The sequence below is a fragment of the Chelon labrosus genome, assembly GCF_963514085.1.
Source record: "Chelon labrosus genome assembly, chromosome: 11".
Lineage (NCBI taxonomy): Eukaryota > Metazoa > Chordata > Actinopteri > Mugiliformes > Mugilidae > Chelon > Chelon labrosus.
Window position 1 is genome coordinate 19715388 of NC_140344.1, and position 20430 is coordinate 19735817.

Consider the following 20430-nt stretch of genomic DNA (forward strand, 5'->3'; position numbering starts at 1 on the left):
CCAAAAGTATTCGCTCATCTGCCTTTTCACGCAAATGAACTTAAGTGACATCCCATTCTTAATTCATAGGGTTTAATATGACGTCAGCCCACCCTTTGCAGCTATAACAGCTTCAACTCTTCTGGGAAGACTTTCCACAAGGTTTAGAGTGTGTTGGGAATTTTTGACCACTCTTCCAGAAGCGCATTAGTGACGTCAGACACTGATGTTGGATGAGAAGGCCTGGCTCGCCGTCTTCGCTCTAAATCATCCCAAAGGTGTTCTGTTGGTTTGAGGTCAGGACTCTGTGCAAGTCAGTCAAGTTCTCCCACACCAAACTCACTCATCCTTGTTTTTATGGATCTTGGTTTGTGCACTGGTGCGCAGTCATGTTGGAACAGGAAGGGGCCATCCCCAAACTGTTCCCACAAAGTTGGGAGCATGGAATAGTCCAAAATCTCTCGGTATGCTGAAGCATTCAGAGTTTCTTTCACTGGAACTAAGGGGCCAGCTCCTGAAAAACAAGTCAGACAATTGCCGTTCTAATGGCAACCTCCAAACCCAGATTCGTCCATCAGATTTCCAGATGGAGAAGCGTGATTCATCACTCCAGAGAACGCGTCTCCACGGCTTTGGATCCAGTGGAGGCTTGCTTTACACCACTGAATCCGACGCTTTGCATTGTACTTGGTGACGTACGGCTTGGATGCAGCTGCTCGGCCATGGAAACCCATTCCATGAAGCTCCCTACCAACTGTTCTTGAGCTAATCTGAAGGCCACATGAAGTTTGGAGGTCTGTAGCGATTGACAGCCATGCATTCCCATACCAGCCAAACAGTTTTTCACTAAGTGGTTCAGTATATTAATTATATAAACTTGTGAATGTCAAACAATTCCTATGAGCTGCACAGGCTGGCGGTGAGGTTTTAATTGCTTTGACATAAAACGGATCTAAGTTTCACATCTTTGAAATTTAAAACTCACTCCTTGCTAAACAGATAACGGTTTTGACCAGGACAGTGTAAAACAATCTGCTATAAAGGGCCAGTGATTTAACATACAGCACATAACACATGACCATAAGCCCCTTTGATTTTTTTCCCCCCTTTTAACCTCAAAGAGGTGCAGAATTAATGATACAAACGTACAGAGGTGCATGCAAATTAACACTGTAAAATAAAAACCTCACACTAGTTAAACCCAGATTTATTCATTTTTTAAAAAAATGATGTATTATATACTGCATACAATGGCGAAGGTACCGCCTGCAAACTTCTAATCACCTAATTAGTGACATTGATGTCTTATTGCTCCCTCGCTGGGACCATGGAAATGATTTTCGCCGCTATGCACATGACATGCCGCTGTGTATTTCCATACCACCCAAAGATGTTTGCGCTAAGTGGTTCACTGTATTGATGAGATCAACTTGTGAATGTCACACAGGTCAGCTGCATAGACAGATTTTTTTTAATAGCCTCAAGGTCCAAAAGAAAGCTGAAGCCAAACTTGAATCCTTGCCATAGATTCTGAATTCTGGGTTTTGATGTACAGTACACATAAGGAATAGAATATACTATACCTTTCCCCCCTTAAAAACAGACTTTTTATGACTTCTACATGCCTTCAATACTTGCAGATTCAACTCCATCCTCCTTGGAGGTCACTTGTACCGGGACCAGCATCGGGTGCTTATCTGTAAAAACAGTGTGGAACATTTGTACTTAGAGGTACACGTAGAGGTGCACATTTGAAAGAAAGGGAATCTGTGCGTGCTGAACAGGGTCGGTCAGTCAATGCATCCCACCGTCACAGTTTCCACGGGAACACAGACACAGAGCGGTGCAGCAGTCGACACTGCCTCCAGTGATCGCCCACACAGAAAGAAGCTTGATCATTATTGCGTTTGTTTTGTGTATGCGTCTGCATATTTCTGCATTTAAGAGAAGCAGAGAGACAGAGAGAGAGAGAGAGAGAGATGGGATTTATATGGCTTGCTGGGCACGTCTGCTGTACATGCAGCTGGGCGGCTGCTTTGCTGCATTGCTGCTGGTAAGTTGAAACATAGTGAACACGCCCTCAAGAAGTAATTCTCCTCAAAGTGAAGGGAAGCTCTGTGATGGAGAGTGAGTTTTGCTGCGTGCTCAGAGTTTGAGTGCTCCTGGAGATCAGGAGGATGACAGTAGCTGCACTGTGACTCTACTTGTCCTTTAACAGGCGTGTCCTGATTATAGGACAGAATCCGCTGTCAGATATATCAATTGTCTGTGTGCTTGCTTCAGTGTCTTAAGCTACTAAAAAAGCTGTTGCTTTACCTGCCGTTACATTTAATACAAGTACAGCATTCACTAGAAAACCTAGCTAATACTTACTGTGACTGTATGTACACCTGTTGACCCACCCCTGGGGTGGGGTAATGTCTGGTTTTGTGTGGAAAGAACAAGTGGTATGCCCTGCCCTGTTTTTCCTGTTGGACATAAAAGTCGTCTCAAGGTCCACACAATTCTTTTCAGTCTCATTTTGCTTAGTCTTATTTAAAACTTTCAATGGTGTGTTAAAACATACGTGCACTGAGTTATTGGTATTTTCTGGATTCGAACTGGCAACTGAAAATATTCAAGGATTTTGCTCAGAGATACTGGGCCGTCGTGGTAATAATGGTGCAGCTCAAATCATGAAGAAGGTTATATTTCATATTTAATTGCCTTTTCCTTGATGTTGCTTTGGAGTGGCATATATTCATACAGTCAAGGGAGATTTAATTTTTTTCCTTCTTTTTCTGTAAAACTATTTTGCACTGGTTTCTGCCGGTCTTGGAGGAAGAGATTACTGCTTTGATAAAATGCGTTCAAAATGTTACTAAGTGCACTTCTTGGTCCCTGAAACAACATCTCGAATCGTCCTTAATGGATCTCTTCAGTAAGTAAGAGTATTACCTACAAATCCCAATGCCTCATTAGCTGTGAAAACAAAACTATTTGGATTTCAGGACTGCACTTTCATAGAGGTGTATTGAACTGATACTTGAAGTCCACTGTGTTACTCAAAGATTCATTAAACTAATGTCAGTTTCACATCCACAAGAGTGCCTCATGCTTTGATCACAGGAACATGCCTTTCTGGATTGCTGTGTTTTCGAAAAACAAAAATACACTCAGAGTGTTAAGAACAGCGAGTCCTGCTTGATCCAGCTTGGATTGAAACCTTGTGTTTATTCTCCCCCGCGGAGCAGTGAGCACTGGAATTTGCATGTTCTAGTTTAGTCAAGATGAACCGAGCAACCCTACAGTGTGCAATATAGGCTGTATGAAAGGCCACCCCAGCAGCATTCACTTTTTCAGCGACTTAAAGAGCAACATGACATTAAAAGGAAGTGATTAGCTACTCACAGTGATGCCTCAGCTTTGATGTTATGGCACCCCTTCTGCCTTAGTCTCACCGCTACTGAAGTAGAGCTTACTCTCAGCATCTAGCACGGCTTCTGCTGCAGCTTGCAGCCCTCTGAGGCCTTATCTGATAACGGAATAGAGGGCAAGGTGTTTTCGCTCGCTTTAAGTGATGACCACTTCTATCATTTGAGAACCCGGCCGTCACTTCTACCCACCCCTAGACAGTCACTGGCATAAATAGTGATCGAGTTAAGATACAGACCTAGAGTTTTAATCATTATAAGATACAAACGCCACACCAATAACAGTTCTGTAGTGCATGGTATTTGCCAAGTGACTATGTGCAATGCCTTATTTTAAACAAAGAACTCTAAAGAACAAAATCCTGTTTTTATTAAAATGTAAATGGGACGGGGTTAATAGTGTATATGACCGTGTGTGTTGAGTGTGCAGAAATTCTTAATGAATCCTATTTCTTCATGAACCCGTATACTTACCCATACAGCAACTGATTAAGGATGGACTGTGTAACCTTTACTATGCCGTGTGCTAATACAGCACAATGGTACGCCAGGGTCCTTACGATGTAGAACTCATTCTTTTTCGATATCATCTTGAGCTTGTCTGATGTCATGATGCAGTATCTGCAGGAAAAGGGCAGCCGGAGATCTCAAAAGAGGCTTTGTCATCTTGGGACTCCGGCAGCTAGTGATCCCAAGGCATCAGATGCAGAGTATAAGGGTACACAATTAATCAATCACATGGGCCATATGTGTTCAAGTCGATTCCAAGTTACCATTTTACATGCCTGCCAAACAAAATAATCCACTAAGACATATGCATATACACGCCCCAAAACACCACTCAAAATATAACCTTTTTAATGTGTGGAGCCTTGAATTTAATGTAACAGAAGAAGATTTTTTTTCCAACTTTATTAACACTGAATTCATTCATTCATTTATTCATACATTCATTCATCTCCTGTAACCACTTGTCCTGTGATAGACTGCCGACCTGTCCAGGGTCGGTAGTCTATCACAGAGAGACAGACAACCACTCACAGTCACATTCACACCTACGGCCAATTTAGAATCACCAATGAACCTAACCAGCATGTCTTTGGACGGTGGAAGGAAGCCGGAGTACCTGGAGAGAACCCACGCAGACACAGGGAGAACATGCAAACTCCACACAGAAAGGCCCAGTCTGCCCATGGATTCGAACCCGGAACCTTCTTGCTGTGATGCATCAGTGCTAACCAGCACCCCACTGTGCCGCCCCAACACTGAATTCATTCAACAAACCCAGGTCTTCAATGCTCCAACTTTTACGCTTTTAAACATGTTCCCTCTCTGTCATCGTGGCCAATGTTCCAGTACCTTACATGCACCCCAAGGGGGCTAGGAAGTGAGGAAAGTGGAAGCTCCTGGAGGAGATCTTATTAAGCAGTGTGACATATAAATGTCACCTCCACATGTTGCACACAGGTGTGCAGCATGCCATTAGGAAGTGAAGTCACTCAAGACCTCAAGACCGACGCTATTGGACCACGGATTCCTCATTTGGCAGATTCGACTCTTCCATCCTCGCATCTCTTGCTGCCTTCAGATGGGACTGTGTTCACCGGAAAGGTTCAGGTCATGTGGTACGCACAACCTCAGACCGGACATTTCCGGACGATAAGGCCCGAGTTGTTACTTGGTGGTTTGTTTGCTAAACCGTTAGCGTTGCTGACATACATTACAGTTTTTTTCAGTCGCTAACAAGCGTTTGTCCAATCAGTGGTCACATTTTCAAAACTCTAAACACAATTAGCACAGCATCGGACTTTTGTGGCCATACCATTCACACATTTCATGTCATTTCCACACAATATGCAGTCAGTGAACACATTTTCACAATGCTTACATTTTCTTAACAGACCAGCTGTACCTCCCAACAAAATTATGGATTGTTTTTGTATTATTTACGAATGTTAACACACAACATCCAACAATAGCAAAAACAATATTCCAAACCTTAGATACAGTATAAAAACCTCTTCTTCTGCAATGATATCAATTCAAAAACAACATATCTCAGCTGATAATACAGTTTTTTTCAATCGCTAACAACATGGTTTGAAGTCCACTGTTGAAGAAAAAAAACATCCAAGTCTAGTTCCAAGTTTGCTGAAGTGGTGCAAGTTTATTGGAGTTCCAGGTCATGGTGAGCCTACCGACACAGAGTGGGTCTGAGACCAGAGACTGACCCTGAATGTAGGGCCAGAGCACAGATATACCCTGTCCCCAGGTGTGGTTGCATATTGGTCAGTCGAGGGCAACTTTACACAGGAGGGTAAACTCAGTGGAGGGGCAGAGGTGGCTCCCAGACATGGTCAGAAAAAAAGGACAAAAGGACAAAGGAGTGACACTCAGGTAGTATGATCAGGAAACTCTGATCAGCAGGGGAGCAGAGGCAGGAGGGATCAACATATGGCTGGAATTGCCCCAGACGTGTCAATTTCAATGTCCCTTCTTCACCACCCAAGACTGGTACGTCTCTTCCTTCCACCCTATTCACCTTTCCTCAACCCCATAGAGGAGTTCTTTTCTGCATGGAGGTGGAAGGTTTATGACCATCAGCCACATGACCAGATGTCCCTCCTTGAAGCCATGGATGCTGGCTGCAGTGACATCACAGATGATGATTGCCAAGGGTGGATCCGACATACCAAGCGGTTTTATCCCAGGTGCATCGCCTTGGATAATATCAGATGCGATGTTGATGAAAACATGTGGCCTAACCGTGAAGATCGCAAAGATTAGATACAGTAATTTTGTGCTTTTTTTAGTCCCCCCCCCCCCCTTTTTTTTTTTATCTGGGCTTTTTCCTGTTGTATTTTTTGTTCAGAATGCTCTTGTGTGTTTCATGGATATTTTGTTGCTGTAATGTAAGCAATACTGTAAAACTTTTTCTGTTCTATCATACTGTAAACAGTATTTCTACTGTGCCTCCTGTAGTAAACAGTAAAGGGAAAAAAATGATTTGCTTTTTACTGGAATGCTTTTGAATGTGAACATTACATGTGGACATACAGTTCCCGACCAAGAAATTTAGTGTAAAAAACAGTGGATTGCATGTTTTGCATGCAAATACCTGTAAAACTGAAGCATAAAAGTCTATGCAGTTTTTGTAATGTCAACAATAGCCATTATTTTGAAACCTGGTGTACTTTGATTCATTGCATGTACCTTGTGAAGTGAATTCTTTGACAGAATAATTTCATTTTGAGTCATATTTCCAGTGTTTTGGTATAAAGTTGGTGTGTGCAGAGAAAGATGTGTTCTATTTTGAAATGAAGAGTTAGTATATATTTAACAAAATGTGTTTTTGACAAGAAAATTATCCATTTGGCCAATTGTGTTTTGTAGGCATGAATTTGTGTTAAGAGTTTAGAAAAAATATCTGAAGTATGGGTAAGCGCTTGTTGGCGATTGAAAAAAACTGTAATAAACGGCTGATATTACATTTTGAGGCCAGGACTTTCAAGGTTATAACCGCACCTGTTTTGAGGCAGCATCTCTCTTATTTCCTAGGTGTGAGGAGCTTATACGAGAGGAAGAATGCCGCATATCCCTACCATCCAATACGAATCGTATAATATTGAGTATCAGCCGGTCCAAATCCCGATCCAATCTTAATTCAACAATACTTCCTCTAAAGGCTTTTCTTTATCTTACTTGCATTCTGCTAGATCGGTTGTGCACCATGTGACTGTATTAAGTGCAATAAATGGGGCTGTCAAAGTTGATGCGGTCGGGAGGGTAGCTTGTACCTTGGCTGCAGAACCTCCAACAGACAACGAAAACCTGTTCCGTACTACAGAAATGGGGTGATCACTGAGCGGCGTAACGCTTGACGCTGTCTCAGTGATCAGTGTTTGTTGTTGTTTCGGTGCAGCCTTTGCCTGAGTGTCATCAGGAGTGTATTCCTTCTTGTGATTTTGTAGGTGGTAAAATAAGTTATTAGTATTGAACAACAATCTCCTACAACCACCTCAGTTTTTAAGCTAGCCAACCAGCATTAAAACATAAAGGGAAGAAGATGCTTTGACTCTACAGGGATGTGGTTTATTATGGCTTATGGCAGACCTAAATAAATAACTACAAAAGATCAGGCTTGGCCGATGCCCGGTCCAGATCTGATCATTTTATTTGTCCACTGCTCTCTCCCGATCACCTTATTTCAATGTCTAGACTTTACAGACCCCTATTATAAGCACCTGAACAGTGATCTTTACTCATAAATACTTAAGTATATCATAATATTATAGTGTATAATGAAAATTACCACCTAACTTCTCCTTAAACATTTAATTTAATGACACATTTTTCTGCACAGTTTTCTATTGGAACTGAAATATTGCGTGAGAAAAAAAAAAAACACTAGCATACCAAGCGATGCGCTGGCATTAAGCACCCATTAATTTACCCGAGCCTCAGGAGCAGAATAAATAAGAAGATGAGGAGTTTAATGGTGCATTAGTGAGGAGCCAGTGGAACAGACCCTGGGCTGCTGTTTTGAATAGACAACTGTTACGAAAACACACTTCAAAGACGAGACCAGTTGGCAGCACGCATCGTAACGTTTCCTTGAGGAGCGCGACTCTGCCTGCTCATCAGCTGACACAAATGCACAACAGAGGTGAAGAGGTCGCATGAGTCCGCTCGGGAATAGTTGTTTGAGTCTACCTTTACAAATTTGCAAAGAAATTATTTCCCGTCTCGGAATCATGCAGCGATCACATTTATATTCAAAGTGAGCGAGCAGCATGTGTTGCAGAGTTTTCAATTAGTGGCTGCCAGTTAATGTATCTGATTAGAGACCTATTTCTAATCAGGTTCAGTTGAGCCTTTGTTCGTGCGGTATTTTCTCCTGATTTCTGTTGTCACATTAACGTTAACAGCTTTGTAATCCCACAGAACACGGAGCTTTTTTATTTTCACACTTGGTTTGACTGACACTCCCTGTGCAGCGGCTTTACCCTTGACAGATACATCTAATCAAAATTCCCACTGTGAGAAGAAGTGCAAAAGTCTATTTGCGTCAGTCTTTCTCACGTGTCTCACACTAACTCTCACACAAATATGTTGAATGAAGAATGGTGATAGATAATAATGCTGAGTAAAGACTGTAGGTTGGTCAGTTCAGTGTCAGCATATTTATGGTTGATTGACTGGTTGAGGGGTCTGGTATTTGATTGCTACTTGCACATGTATTGTACTATACACTGATCAGGCATACTATTATGACCACCTTCCTAATATTGTGTAGGTCTCCCTTGTGCCTCTGAAACAGTTGTGACTCATCAGAGAATGGACATGGGCCTTCTGAGGGTGTCCTGTGGTGTCTTGCAACAGAATGTTGTTAGTGGGGGCCTTTGGGTCCTATGGGTTGATGGGAGGGGCCTCTGTGGATCAGGCTTCCAGTGCATCCCACAGATACTTGATCAGTGTGGGATCTAGTGAATTTGGAGGCCGGGTCAACACCTTGTGCTGTTCTTCATGTTTTTTTTGAGTGTTATTGCTATGGGGTGGGGATGCCTGGTCTGGTCTAGGTGGTCTAAGTTCCCCAGCAGAACGTTGTTTTGTCACAAGATGATAAATGTGATTTACTTCTCCTGTCAGCGGTCTTATGCCTGATTTGTGTATGTACATTTACAGTAAATGCATTTGCTTTATTTATGAATCAGTTTAGTCATCACTACAATGACTTAAACTAGATTTTCACATTTAATTTAATTTAATTTGACTAATGCAGCTTTTACAGGATCTACGGCGAACAGTCATTCTACTGTTGAATCAATTAGACGACGCTAAGTGCGGAAATCATGTCGGCGTCTTACTTAATTTCTGCCTTAACACAGCCTTAAACAAGACCATCATACATGTAAAGCGCCTTTAAAGGCAAACATTTAGGAAGAGGATCACATGAGAGCTGCACCAGATTCCTCACATCTACTACTACTTCCAACATAAACTAATCAGACCAACTGTCATCCAGCAGATATCAGTAAACGGAGATCTACTATATCATACAACCTGACTCTGGTCCATCAGCTGGACACATGTTCTGCTGTCCTGCTCTCCTTGTATGAAGAACAACATAGTGATTGCTGGATTGTCTACGCAGAAATGGTAAAACAAATAAAACAGTCCTTTGCGTGATGACTTGACTTGATTACAAAATGATCTGAATCTTATTTTATCTGGCTAATTGCCGAGTGGAACAGTCGGTCACGGATGCTAATGATGGAGATATTCATTTGTAAAGTGCAAGCATCTTGTTTGTCTAGTACTAAAATTTGCTTTGGATAACAACATTAGGTGTTTAATATGGTTAGTTCTCCATTAGCTTAAAAAAAAAAAAAAGGGGGATGTAATGACTGAATTTTACAATAAGCTTTACGTAGAGATAAGCAGTTTGACGATGACTTCCGTAGGGTATGGAGAACGGTAATGTCATTAAGTATACCGTGCGCTTGGGTTAGAGGCTAAAGGGACCAAGATGTTCATCATGTTTCTTGTCGTTGTTACACCTCATCATCCAAAGACAGGTCCCACTGTGTATCATTACCACTGTTATCACTTATTAGATTTCCGTTTCCAGCCAGTGCCAGTGGTGTAGACTAAACATGTGTCAATATGGCTGCCAAACGATCATTAAAAATGAGAAAACACCTCTTGCCCAATTACAGCTGGGATAGGCGACCCTCTCGAGGACAAGCAGTTACGGGAAAATGAATGAATGAATGAATGAATAAAAAAGAAAAAAGAAAGTTAAGGGCGGCACAGTGATGTGGTGGTTAGTACTGATGCCTCACAGCAAGAAGGTCCCGGGTTCGAATCCATGGGCCTTTCTGTGTGGAGTTTGCATGTTCTCCCTGTGTCTGCGTGGGTTCTCTCTGGGTACTCCGGCTTCCTCCCACTGTCCAAAGACATGCTTGTTAGGTTCATTGGTGATTATAAATTGGCCGTAGGTGTGAATATGAATGGTTGTCTCTCTCTCTCTCTCTGTGTTAGCCCTGCAATAGACTGGCGACCTGTCCAGGGTGTACCCCGCCTCTCGCCCGATGACAGCTGGAATAGGCTACAGCAGACCCCGCTACCCTTCACAGGAACAAGCGGTTACAGAAGACAAATGAATGAATGAATGAAAAGAAAGTTAACATATTTGTTAGTGATTTGAAATATCACATAATGACACTAAAGTCGATTTACTGTATAGTCCAGTCATTCATAGATCTTGTTTATTCTGCCCGGAAATGTCTTAATTGTTAAGCACGTCAGGAAAAGGTGCAAGGACAACCTAAATTTTCCTTAAGTATTTCTGCTTATACACCGATGCCATGTAAGAAACCCTTTAGATTGTTACGGTCATGTCAAAAAGGGTTAGGGTTAGGGTTAGCGTTGTATGCTTGTTCAAAATCATCTTACATAAAGGAATTAGTATCAATCTCCCTTGTTTTGTCTCTCTAAATGTTTGCTTCACAGATAATTGTTTGGAAAAGGTTTGCACGTATTGGAAACATACAGTTTCAAAAGTCTATAGTATTAATGTTACGCTGTTATGCGTCAGTCCTCTTGTGGCATAGGTTGAAAGCAAGAATCAGACAATACAGAAAAACAACAATAGTTTATTTTAACCATATTTTGTGTATGAACTACAAACTCTGGTCTCTATAATCGATCTCCATATCTTTTAAAGGTCATGAAAGTATGATTACATGAAAATCAATCTCTTATTCTTTTACAGCATGTTTCTCTTTTTTTTTTCTTCCACTTTTAGAACAGGTTGTTGGCACATGTAAAATCAAAATTTTTTAAAAATTTTTGTTTTTGTTTTATTTTATTCTCAAAATGTATTTTATATAAATCTACCACTAGAACAGCATTCCCTCTCAGAAAAATAAAAGCAAATCATGTGGAAAGAAAAGAAATACTGACCAAAAATATTTAGATATCTTACATACATGAGACAGCTTGACTAAAATGCAACAAATTTACCATTGAAATTTTCAGACGATTTACTTCCAACTAAAGGCAAAAAGGGAAGATGGTTACAGCCTCCGACGTCAACCCGAGTGGTATTGTGATCCACAGCCCCCACCACTACGAACTTAAACATAGAATAATGACACAAACCCGGCTCATTCTATGGTTTACAGATGTGCCAGACTCCACACAAGTGCAATTATTGGATGAATAGTGTCCGGGTGGAAAAAACAACAACAACAACAACAATGGTATTGGCTAATCAATTATCTCATTCAGTCATGACTAATATTACCCGGGGACCTCGGGTTTATTTAGAAAATCTATCCCCCCATTTCTGTATTGTGCGCAGCACATTCACACTGGATAATTAAACTATTGTGTTTCCCCTCAGATTTACAGAATAAATCTTAAGTCGTGTGGTTCTGCGCGGATTGAATGACGGCGACTAGGACGCCGTTGCTTGCATCCTAAATTGTATCAAAGCTCTCATTAATAATAATTCTTTATCTGGCTGAGGAAGAAAAAATGGAAAATAAAACTGCTGTACTCTTTCCTGCAAAACTAATATTATTAAATTTGTGTTAGGGGTATGTGTTTGCTACGTATTACGAACATTTCATTTTTGTCATATATGATCCATGTTTATTACACATCACAGGTACCCCAGGTAATACTCGTCCTGTGCAAATTGGGCTTTTGATTACTCATGTTTAACACCGTTCAGTTTTTGTATCCCTCTGAGGCAAACTGTATCTCGTTTAATCTCTCTACTTGCTGAAGCGTTGCCGAGTACAGCCTTTTTCTAACCGAGGTTAAAAGCTTTCTTTCTGAATTGAAACCGGTCTCTGTAGGCTCTAAATGTTTGTCAGCTTGACAGGATTTTCTTAATTAACTGACAGCTAGACGCACGCTCTCCTTTACTGTCCTTCGCTGTTTGGAATTTTGAAACGAGGCTAGTACAGTATATTGTTTTGACCAATGGAAGAGGAGGAGGCAGGTTGCCGTAACACGCTTACTGCTGGTAAGCTTGGCAGTGTCCTACACTGTTACTGAATTGGAAATAATGTTTTAGCCATATTTTGGTGAAACATGTGATGAGCACACAGACGGACCGCAAAAGAAGTTGCAGAAGGAGTGGATTGACCTTCTGTAGTCTGAAGCTAACCACAGCATTGGCCTATAGACGATGTATGATGGAAACTTTGGGTGGCGTACCAGCTTCCAGGTCAGTGAATCCTCAGAGAGTACATGACACTATCTGTGACCACAGATTCTTCGAGGCATTATCTTATGTATCAATCCTGATGGCACCTTTATTTAATAAAAACACAAAAGCGAGTTAAGCATGACGGCGCCCTGACCTTTTTGATAGATCTGACGGTTGAACAAAAACTCTACTTCCTTACTAAAAATAAACCTAGGGCCATCTGCCAAATGTCTGCCAAACCCCTGCATTTACAGTGCCTGCCACCATTTTTCAAAAGTGGGGACTTTGAAATGGCTTCCAGGCCGCGGGCACCTGCAGAGCTGTGTCCATCCAAAGCCCATGGGCACATCGATTAAAATGTAAATTGTGTTGTCGCCGAGCGAGAGGGCGAGAGGCAGGTGCAATCCAAACATCTGGTTGATGACCGATCCTGCGCGCTCACCCCTGAAGTCTCTCGCAGCATAAGCCTCGCCACTCAGGGCCAACTGTGGTTGGCAAGGGGCAGGGTGTGAATCTGAGGCTGCCAGGCATGGCCTATGTGGAAATGTGGCACGCGGATGACAAGCAATGTGCTCAGACAGCTGTATAAAGGGTTTAAGCTCTTTCTTCAGCTCATCAGTCTGCTTCTGACGGCACCCCTATAGTGCCGCAGATGAGGTAAGGGGTCCCAGCATGAAAGAGGTGGCTTCAAAGCAGTCATCCTAATATGCAACAGTACAAAGCACAGTAAGGTATAGGTGAGGCCTTGATACATTGGAAACATTTGGAGACAGTGGACTTTTTTGCCAGAATTTAAGATAATCTACTGTACATCTACATTCCCAACCTTCCTTCAATCGCAAATATGTTGTTTCTCTCTTGCGTCAGCGTCATGACTTTCAGAAACTTAATTCCTCTTAATGCAACTAATGGTATGTTTTCTATAACAATCCGAAGATGTCTCTGAGAAGCTGGGACTCCAGTCAAGAGAATTTGAGATTAGGTAGAAAATTATAATTTTGCATATACATTAGAAACACAAAGACATAGAGATCAGTGAAATTTAATTTAACAAAAATGTACTTCTAATAGAGAGCCTCAACTTTTACAATAGCAGAACACAGGACTTTGTTTTTTGTTTTTCTCCCCTCAGCCAAGATATTCAGTCTATTGATGACAGAGCAGAGAGGGCCTAATGTACGCGACGGACATAATTTAACAGTGAATCGTTATCAAATTTCATCACCGACAGCTCTGTCACTCACTGCAAAACGATGAACACGTGTTTAATTCATCTCGGTTACAGATGGCCACAAAATATCTCATCACTTGATCCACAGCTGGAGAAAATCACTGATGTGCTCTAGATTTCTTTGATACATGGGGGAAATTATGTTACTATCTCATCTGATCCAAAGTCTGCAGTTATACCAGAAAAAAAAAAGATTATAAAAGGAACAGTAATTTGCTTTTGCAGGATTTTTTTTTTTTCTTTTTCAACAGATGTCTTATGACAGTTTGAAAGCATATTAGTAAACCAATCTTGTGACATGAGAGGAAGAAAAGGAAAAAAAAAATGAATTAAGTGCTGAAAAAATAATTGCAGAATACAGTTTTTTCTTGATTTAACCACAATATTTTTTTTTTCTTAAATAAATAACTTCTGTTTTTGTAAAGACACTTTTTGAAACAGTAGACATACTCTAATTCCCAAAGTCATTGAATTAACGTCACCGGCCGCTGATTTGCCAAACACATGAGTCTGTTCCTCCGTGCTTGAGCTGCAGTCCTCACAACCAATTGTCAGTAATGTCCTATCAGTAATTCCTGTATATAGTTCCATCAGTTTTATAATGTTTCGCCAAAGCATTAGATCTGGGTCTCTTGTACATTGTCTTTTGAGCTGGCCCGGATTAACAAAGGTTCGTGGGCTGAGCTGTGTATCGAATTGATAGTGGAGGCATGGTTGTACGCAGTCTTATAGGTGTTATAGTGGTTGAGGTGCTCGTGCTCGAGAGGGGGCAGCGTCAAGTGGCCCTCCATGCCCGGGCCTCCTGTTACACAGTCCTCGTCCACGTTGATGATCTCAATGGTGCGTGTGGGTGCGTGGTGGTTCTGCTGGTGGTGCTGTTTGCGCATCTTGTAGAAGATTATCAGCATGACGGCTGCCATGAGTGTGATTGCAACGAAGCAGCCAATGATGATCTTAGTCGTCTTCATTACCTCGTCCAGGCCGTTCAGGGAGCCCTCCCCGCCCAGCTCGGTGACGGGGATCGTGTAAGTCTTCTCAGTGGCGCGGGTGGAGAGCGGGGTTCGGACTGTAGTGGTTGTTGTAGAAGTGTGGGTAATAGACTCCCATGAACCAGCAGAAGGTGTGGGGCCCACCTTGTGTTGCACAGTTGTGGTGAAGCCTTCATTATGCGGTGTCTCTATTGTCTCCACTGTCACTGTGGTGAAGTAGCTGAAACTGCTGTTCTCTGTAGAAGACACATTGAGTGTGGCAGATGCTGTTGTATTACCTGCAGAGTTACTGACCATGCACGTATATGTGCCTGTGTCCTGCATGGTGACGTTGGTGAAGTTCAGTGTACCGTCATTCAGCACGGAGATTCTGACCTTGTATGCGCCGTGTGTCATGATGGAACCATTGGGTGTAATCCAGCTTACTGAGGTCAAGGAGCTGGCTCTGCATTTCAACTCTGCAGCGCTTCCCTCTGTCACATTTAGGTCTGCGGGAGGCTCCACAATAACAGGAGCATAACAGTGAAAGTAATTCTGGTCCAGCTCGCCAATGTATCGTCCCTTGTGCTGGGCCGGTGAGCTGCAGCGGGCACAGCAGCTGGTGTTTGCTGGTACCATCTCCTTAAGCCACCAGCTTAGCCAGAGGATGTCACAGTTACAATTCCATGGGTTGTGGTGCAAGTGCACCCTCTCCAGGTGATGTAATGGAGTGAAGAGATCGTGGGGCAAGAGGGTAAGGTTATTGTGGGCAAGATTGAGTTCCACAAGTGACTGCAGGTCATCAAAGGAGTTCCTTTCTATGGTCTGGATCTGGGCATGCATCATCCATAGCTTTTGCAAGTGAATGAGCCCTTTAAATGAGCCAGGCCGGATGACAGATAGCTGGTTTCCTGACATCTCCAGCTCATCCAGCTTCACCAGGGGAATAAGATTGGGGATTTCCTTCAGATTGCACATTCCCAGATTTAAGTAGCGCAGATTGCTCAGCCCTTCAAAGGCCCCCTCAGATATGTAGGAGAGCCGTTTGAGCTCCCCAAGGTCCAACCTCCGTAATGAGGGCACTCTGTTGAAAGCATAGGAGGGAATGCTCTCAATGGGATTATTCCTCAGCCAAAGCTCCTTTAGTTTGGACAGGTACTCAAATGCCCCGTTTGGGATGGTGGTGAGGCGGTTATCAAAAAGCTCCAAGGTATTGAGGCTGGCTAGTCCATTGAAGGCCCCAAGCTCAATTTTGCGTATGTGATTTTTGCTCAGCTGCAATATCTCCAGATGTCTTAGGTGCTTGAAGCTGTCCACCTTTATGACCTGAATGAGATTTTCTTGCAGATTCAGGTAGCGTGTGTTGGTAGAGATGCCATCAGGAACATCTCGGAGGCCTCTGCGGGTGCAGATGACTTTGCTGAACTGGTTGCTACAGGAGCAGACAGACGGACACGTCTGAGCACGTACCAGTCCTGCCACCACCAGCAGTTGGAGGGCAAGGAGCAGCACAAACAAAGGGTCGGACAAGGCCCGGTTCCACCTAGGACCTCGCATCGTCTGCTGCTGCTGAGAGGAGGTCATCTTGTTTAACATTCATAATTCATTGACTGGTCTTCCACTCTTTGGAAAGAGGATTTGGGCCAACTGGAATGAAATGAAAGGAAAAAAGAGAAGAGTTTAATTAGATAAATGAATGCAAAAGTCTTATTCTTAACGTCTGAATTACTCCGAAACCAGAATAGCAACTCCTAATCACACACATACAGTATGCTCACACACAAACTTCCAACTATGATGGAGTGCCTTAACATCCATTTTTGTTTCAGGGTGCACCGTCCTCACACTCTCAATTTCAGTCACATAAAACTAAATCACAATGAAGCTGCCGACTTCTGTTCTGTATCTCTGCAGGAGGAGGAAAGGAGGGAAGAAAAGCAGCTATGACTGCTGTGTTGTGTGATTTATATTTGAGACTGAGGGGACATAAATAATAAGGAAGCTCACCACCCACCAGTCCTTCAATCGAGTCGAGATATCTGGAAACGTCTGATTACAACTCACAGTTCCTCAAAGGCATGTGTGCGACTGGAATGTCAAACAAGCAAGCCAAAATGGAACCGGGGAATTTGTTTGTGTAACTCTATGAATCATGCCAGAAGAAACCGTGGTAACACAAACAATGTATTCTTTGATTAAGATTTACTGTGTGGAAGAGAGAGGATGCTGCAGCAGCCATGAGTGTGGCTGATTTTGTGTACGTTAATCTTATTTTCTACTCAACATTATCAGCATTCCTCAAAGTGGTTCATGTTTTAATTATTGCACTGTGAATAATGGTTAAAAGGCTGCTATTTATACAGTATACAAGTTCAGCGAAAAGATACAGTAAAGGAAATGCAAATTACCTTCGATGACAAATATCAAACTATACAAAATTAAATGTAGTTGTATGTTAAGAAGCTTGTGCAATCATGCTTTCTTTTACAGCCAGGATATACCCCCACGATCAGACATTTATGCTTTAGTGTCGCATTTATGCTTTCATTACTGTAGTTCTTAATTTTCTTTCCTTTGTCAAGGAGCTGTAGATATTCTAGATCAAAACACGGTAGCCCATCTTTTTTAAAAGGACAAAGTTTCAGGGAGCATATTTCTCCAGCCTCTCTTCAGTGGGTGCCAGTGGGATTTGGAATACAATGTAAAATTTATCAGGCTCTTCGCAGTGAAGCCCCAGCGTGGCAGCTGCATCTTCATAGAAAGCTGCAGTCGCTCGAGTCGGCTAAGCAGTAAGTCCTGCATAATTTTGTACCACAACTTTGGAACGCAACCTTTTCAAAACTATATCATCAACATCTTTGTTTGTAAAGCATTTTGTAACATTTGTGTATATCAAAGTTGCTATATAAATGAGAGGGCAGCACCGTGGTGTGGTGGTTAAATATGTGGTTAGGTTAATCTGTGATTCTAAATTGTCCGTAGGTGTGAGTGCGAATGGTTGTCTGTCTCTCTGTGTTAGCCCTGCGATAGACTGGCGACCTGTCCAGGGTGTACCCCACCTCTCACCAAGTGACAGCTGGGATAGGCTTCCCCCCCCCCCCCCCCCCCCCCGACTCTCCAGAGGACAAGCGGTTACAGAAAATAAATGAATATATAAATGTCTACTACTACTGTGTTTAACTGTGTTTCAGTGTAGGTATAACATTTCTGTCAACAATTCATCATTTTATTTAAGTGGGTCTACTGGAATATATTTGGACACTTGTACGTACAAAACTGTTATTTTTCTCATAGTGCATCTTGCGCCGTCACCCCCTTTTCACCCTCTGTCTGAAACACTCTGTTGTAGCTCCTGCCTTTATAAAAACCACTTGCCGCCATAAGCCATGTCTGCTCTTTAGTGATTTGTCAAACCGAAAAACAGCGTATTCCCTGCCTGCACTTTTTTCGAGGGGTTATGAAACTAGCTGTTTTGGAACTAAACAAGTTGGTTACATAGAAAAGTTAAATGAGTAATGGCGGGCAAAAGCGCAAAAAAGGCTCCACTGTTCACTAGCTGGGCGATTTCTGTATGCATATGCAAATACTATGTATAGTCCAGCGACAGTTTGACAGTTGCTTATCATGGAGTTCATTTGTACATTATCTTCTCTCCACAGAAAGCTGGATACCTTTTTTTCTTTCTGCTTTCTAAGTGAGTGACAGGGAAATACTCTGGGCAGGTCGGAAGAGAGTCACAGAGCTAACACAGATAAAGAGAAACATTTATAGAGTCTCTAATCTACCTGACCTGAATGTTTTTTGAATGTGGGGGAGGAAAGTGGAGCACGTTCAGAAAATCAATGTGAGCACGAAGAAGGAGACGTAAACTCCCAACAGAAAGTGTTGGGGTTACAACCTCCGGTGAAATGTCGGTAATAAATACCGGTCTTCTGCAGGAATATGTGTCGTTAAGCTACAAATAGCAAGTCTGAAAATTTGACATGAAGACGAGTCTTGACAGACACAAGTTTTAATCTATAAACAGGGCTCATATGAGCTCTAAGAGACAAAGAGTCCTCCTGGGATGTGTTTGATGACTAAAATGTAAAAAAAACAAAAAAACTGTCATATTTAAAGAAGCAATTCACAAATAAACATTTCTATTTATTGTCACTGAGTCAGCTGTCACTGATGTGCGTGAGTGTAGAAAGCACATTATAAAAATATACAAAGGTGTGTGACATTTTTAAAAGGATAAGCGTAGCTGTAAATAGACCAGAATATTTCCCTCTTTTCAGTTCTAAGCTGGGGAAATGGTGTAGACAAAGACGTTAGAGCAAAGACATTAGGCCAAAACCGGCCCGCAAGAAGATCTAATCTGGCCGTGGCATGAATTTGCAAAGTGCAAAATGCAGAAATTACATATAAGACTACCAGTATTTGGGAAGGCTCATTAAGTATATGGAATGTCCTGTGTTCAACCTGGTTCGTGAACGCACCATGGTCTTGTGTCGTTAGTGGTATGGACAGGTGTGAAATCTGTTTAATTAGCCAATTAGTGATGTTCAAGTTAACCTACCGGGTAACCAGGTGGATGGGAACGAGAGGAAAGAGACAGAGTGAAAAAAAAAGTCACCACTAAAACTTAGTTCAGTAAGCCATAGTGTTTTAAGATAGTGTGATTTAGTTAAGTGCCTGCCTGCACGACTTAGTGTATTTGTTTTCTGGAGGGACTAGACGCTCAGTGGGAGCCTTTTTCTGTCGGGAATTCCACTTAATTGATGCTAAACCGTGACCACACTGCGGACTGTTGCTAGTTAGCTCCTCATGCTAGCAGTATGCGAGACTTGTTTGGGAAACACCTGTTGCACCAAGCTGCTGAGAACCTGTTGGAGGCTTATGAACATGGCTAGAGCCAGAGGACGTGTTTCTTCACCACAGTGATAGGACACTGCTGAAGGAGGGTTTTTCCAAATTATATCTAACAGCCTTCTGCATCCCAGGAACTGTGAGTACCGTTAAGACACTGAACTGGATTCAAATGAACTCTAACATACGTGTGCGCCAACGGTTTGGTACCATTGACTAATCTATTTCATTGATGGATTTAAGTGATATTAAATTCAAAGGTGGGGACCACCTGATCAAAAATAAATGTGTGTTTCTAGAAGTACCATTGTGATAATGTATTTCCTTTTAACAAGTATGGACCTATGGGGCTACAGTGGTTTTGTTAATGCATGGGAGGCTGAGCTCTCATGGGCAGAATAGTTGTATATGAAGCTAACCAGGTCTATCTCCATCCTAGAAAAGTCAGACATTCTAACTGCTGCTATACAAACACCCCAAATTTAATACTTTCGTAGACCTGTCATCCATTCACCTCCCACGCAAAGAGTGATTACTAAAATAAGAAAACAGAGTGCTACAAAAGTAACTGCTATTCCTGATTTGTCCTCTGTCATAGTAAGAGTAGCGCGTAGTTGCACTAAAACAAAGGAAAACATTTGGAGTTGTCATTATTTATAGGTTATTGTACTATAATAATTCTGGTCCGTCCCACTTTAGATCACATTGAGCTGTATGTGGCCCCTGAACTAAAATGAGTTTGACACCCCTGCATTAGAGTGC

The 20430-nt window shown here is 42.1% G+C and overlaps 1 protein-coding gene across 1 annotated transcript; it reads right to left on the bottom strand.

Annotated features, from left to right (window-relative positions):
* Positions 1-14238: 14238 nt before the first annotated feature.
* On the bottom strand, positions 14239-16413 carry LOC311495137 (leucine-rich repeat-containing protein 4C-like; the record flags this gene model as incomplete). The annotated part of the gene is made up of 1 exon (XM_084554482.1): positions 14239-16413. The coding sequence occupies one exon, from the start codon at positions 16411-16413 to the stop codon at positions 14467-14469; it is 1947 nt and encodes a 648-aa protein (XP_084410608.1). The 3' UTR covers positions 14239-14466.
* Between the last annotated feature and the right edge of the window lie 4017 nt (positions 16414-20430).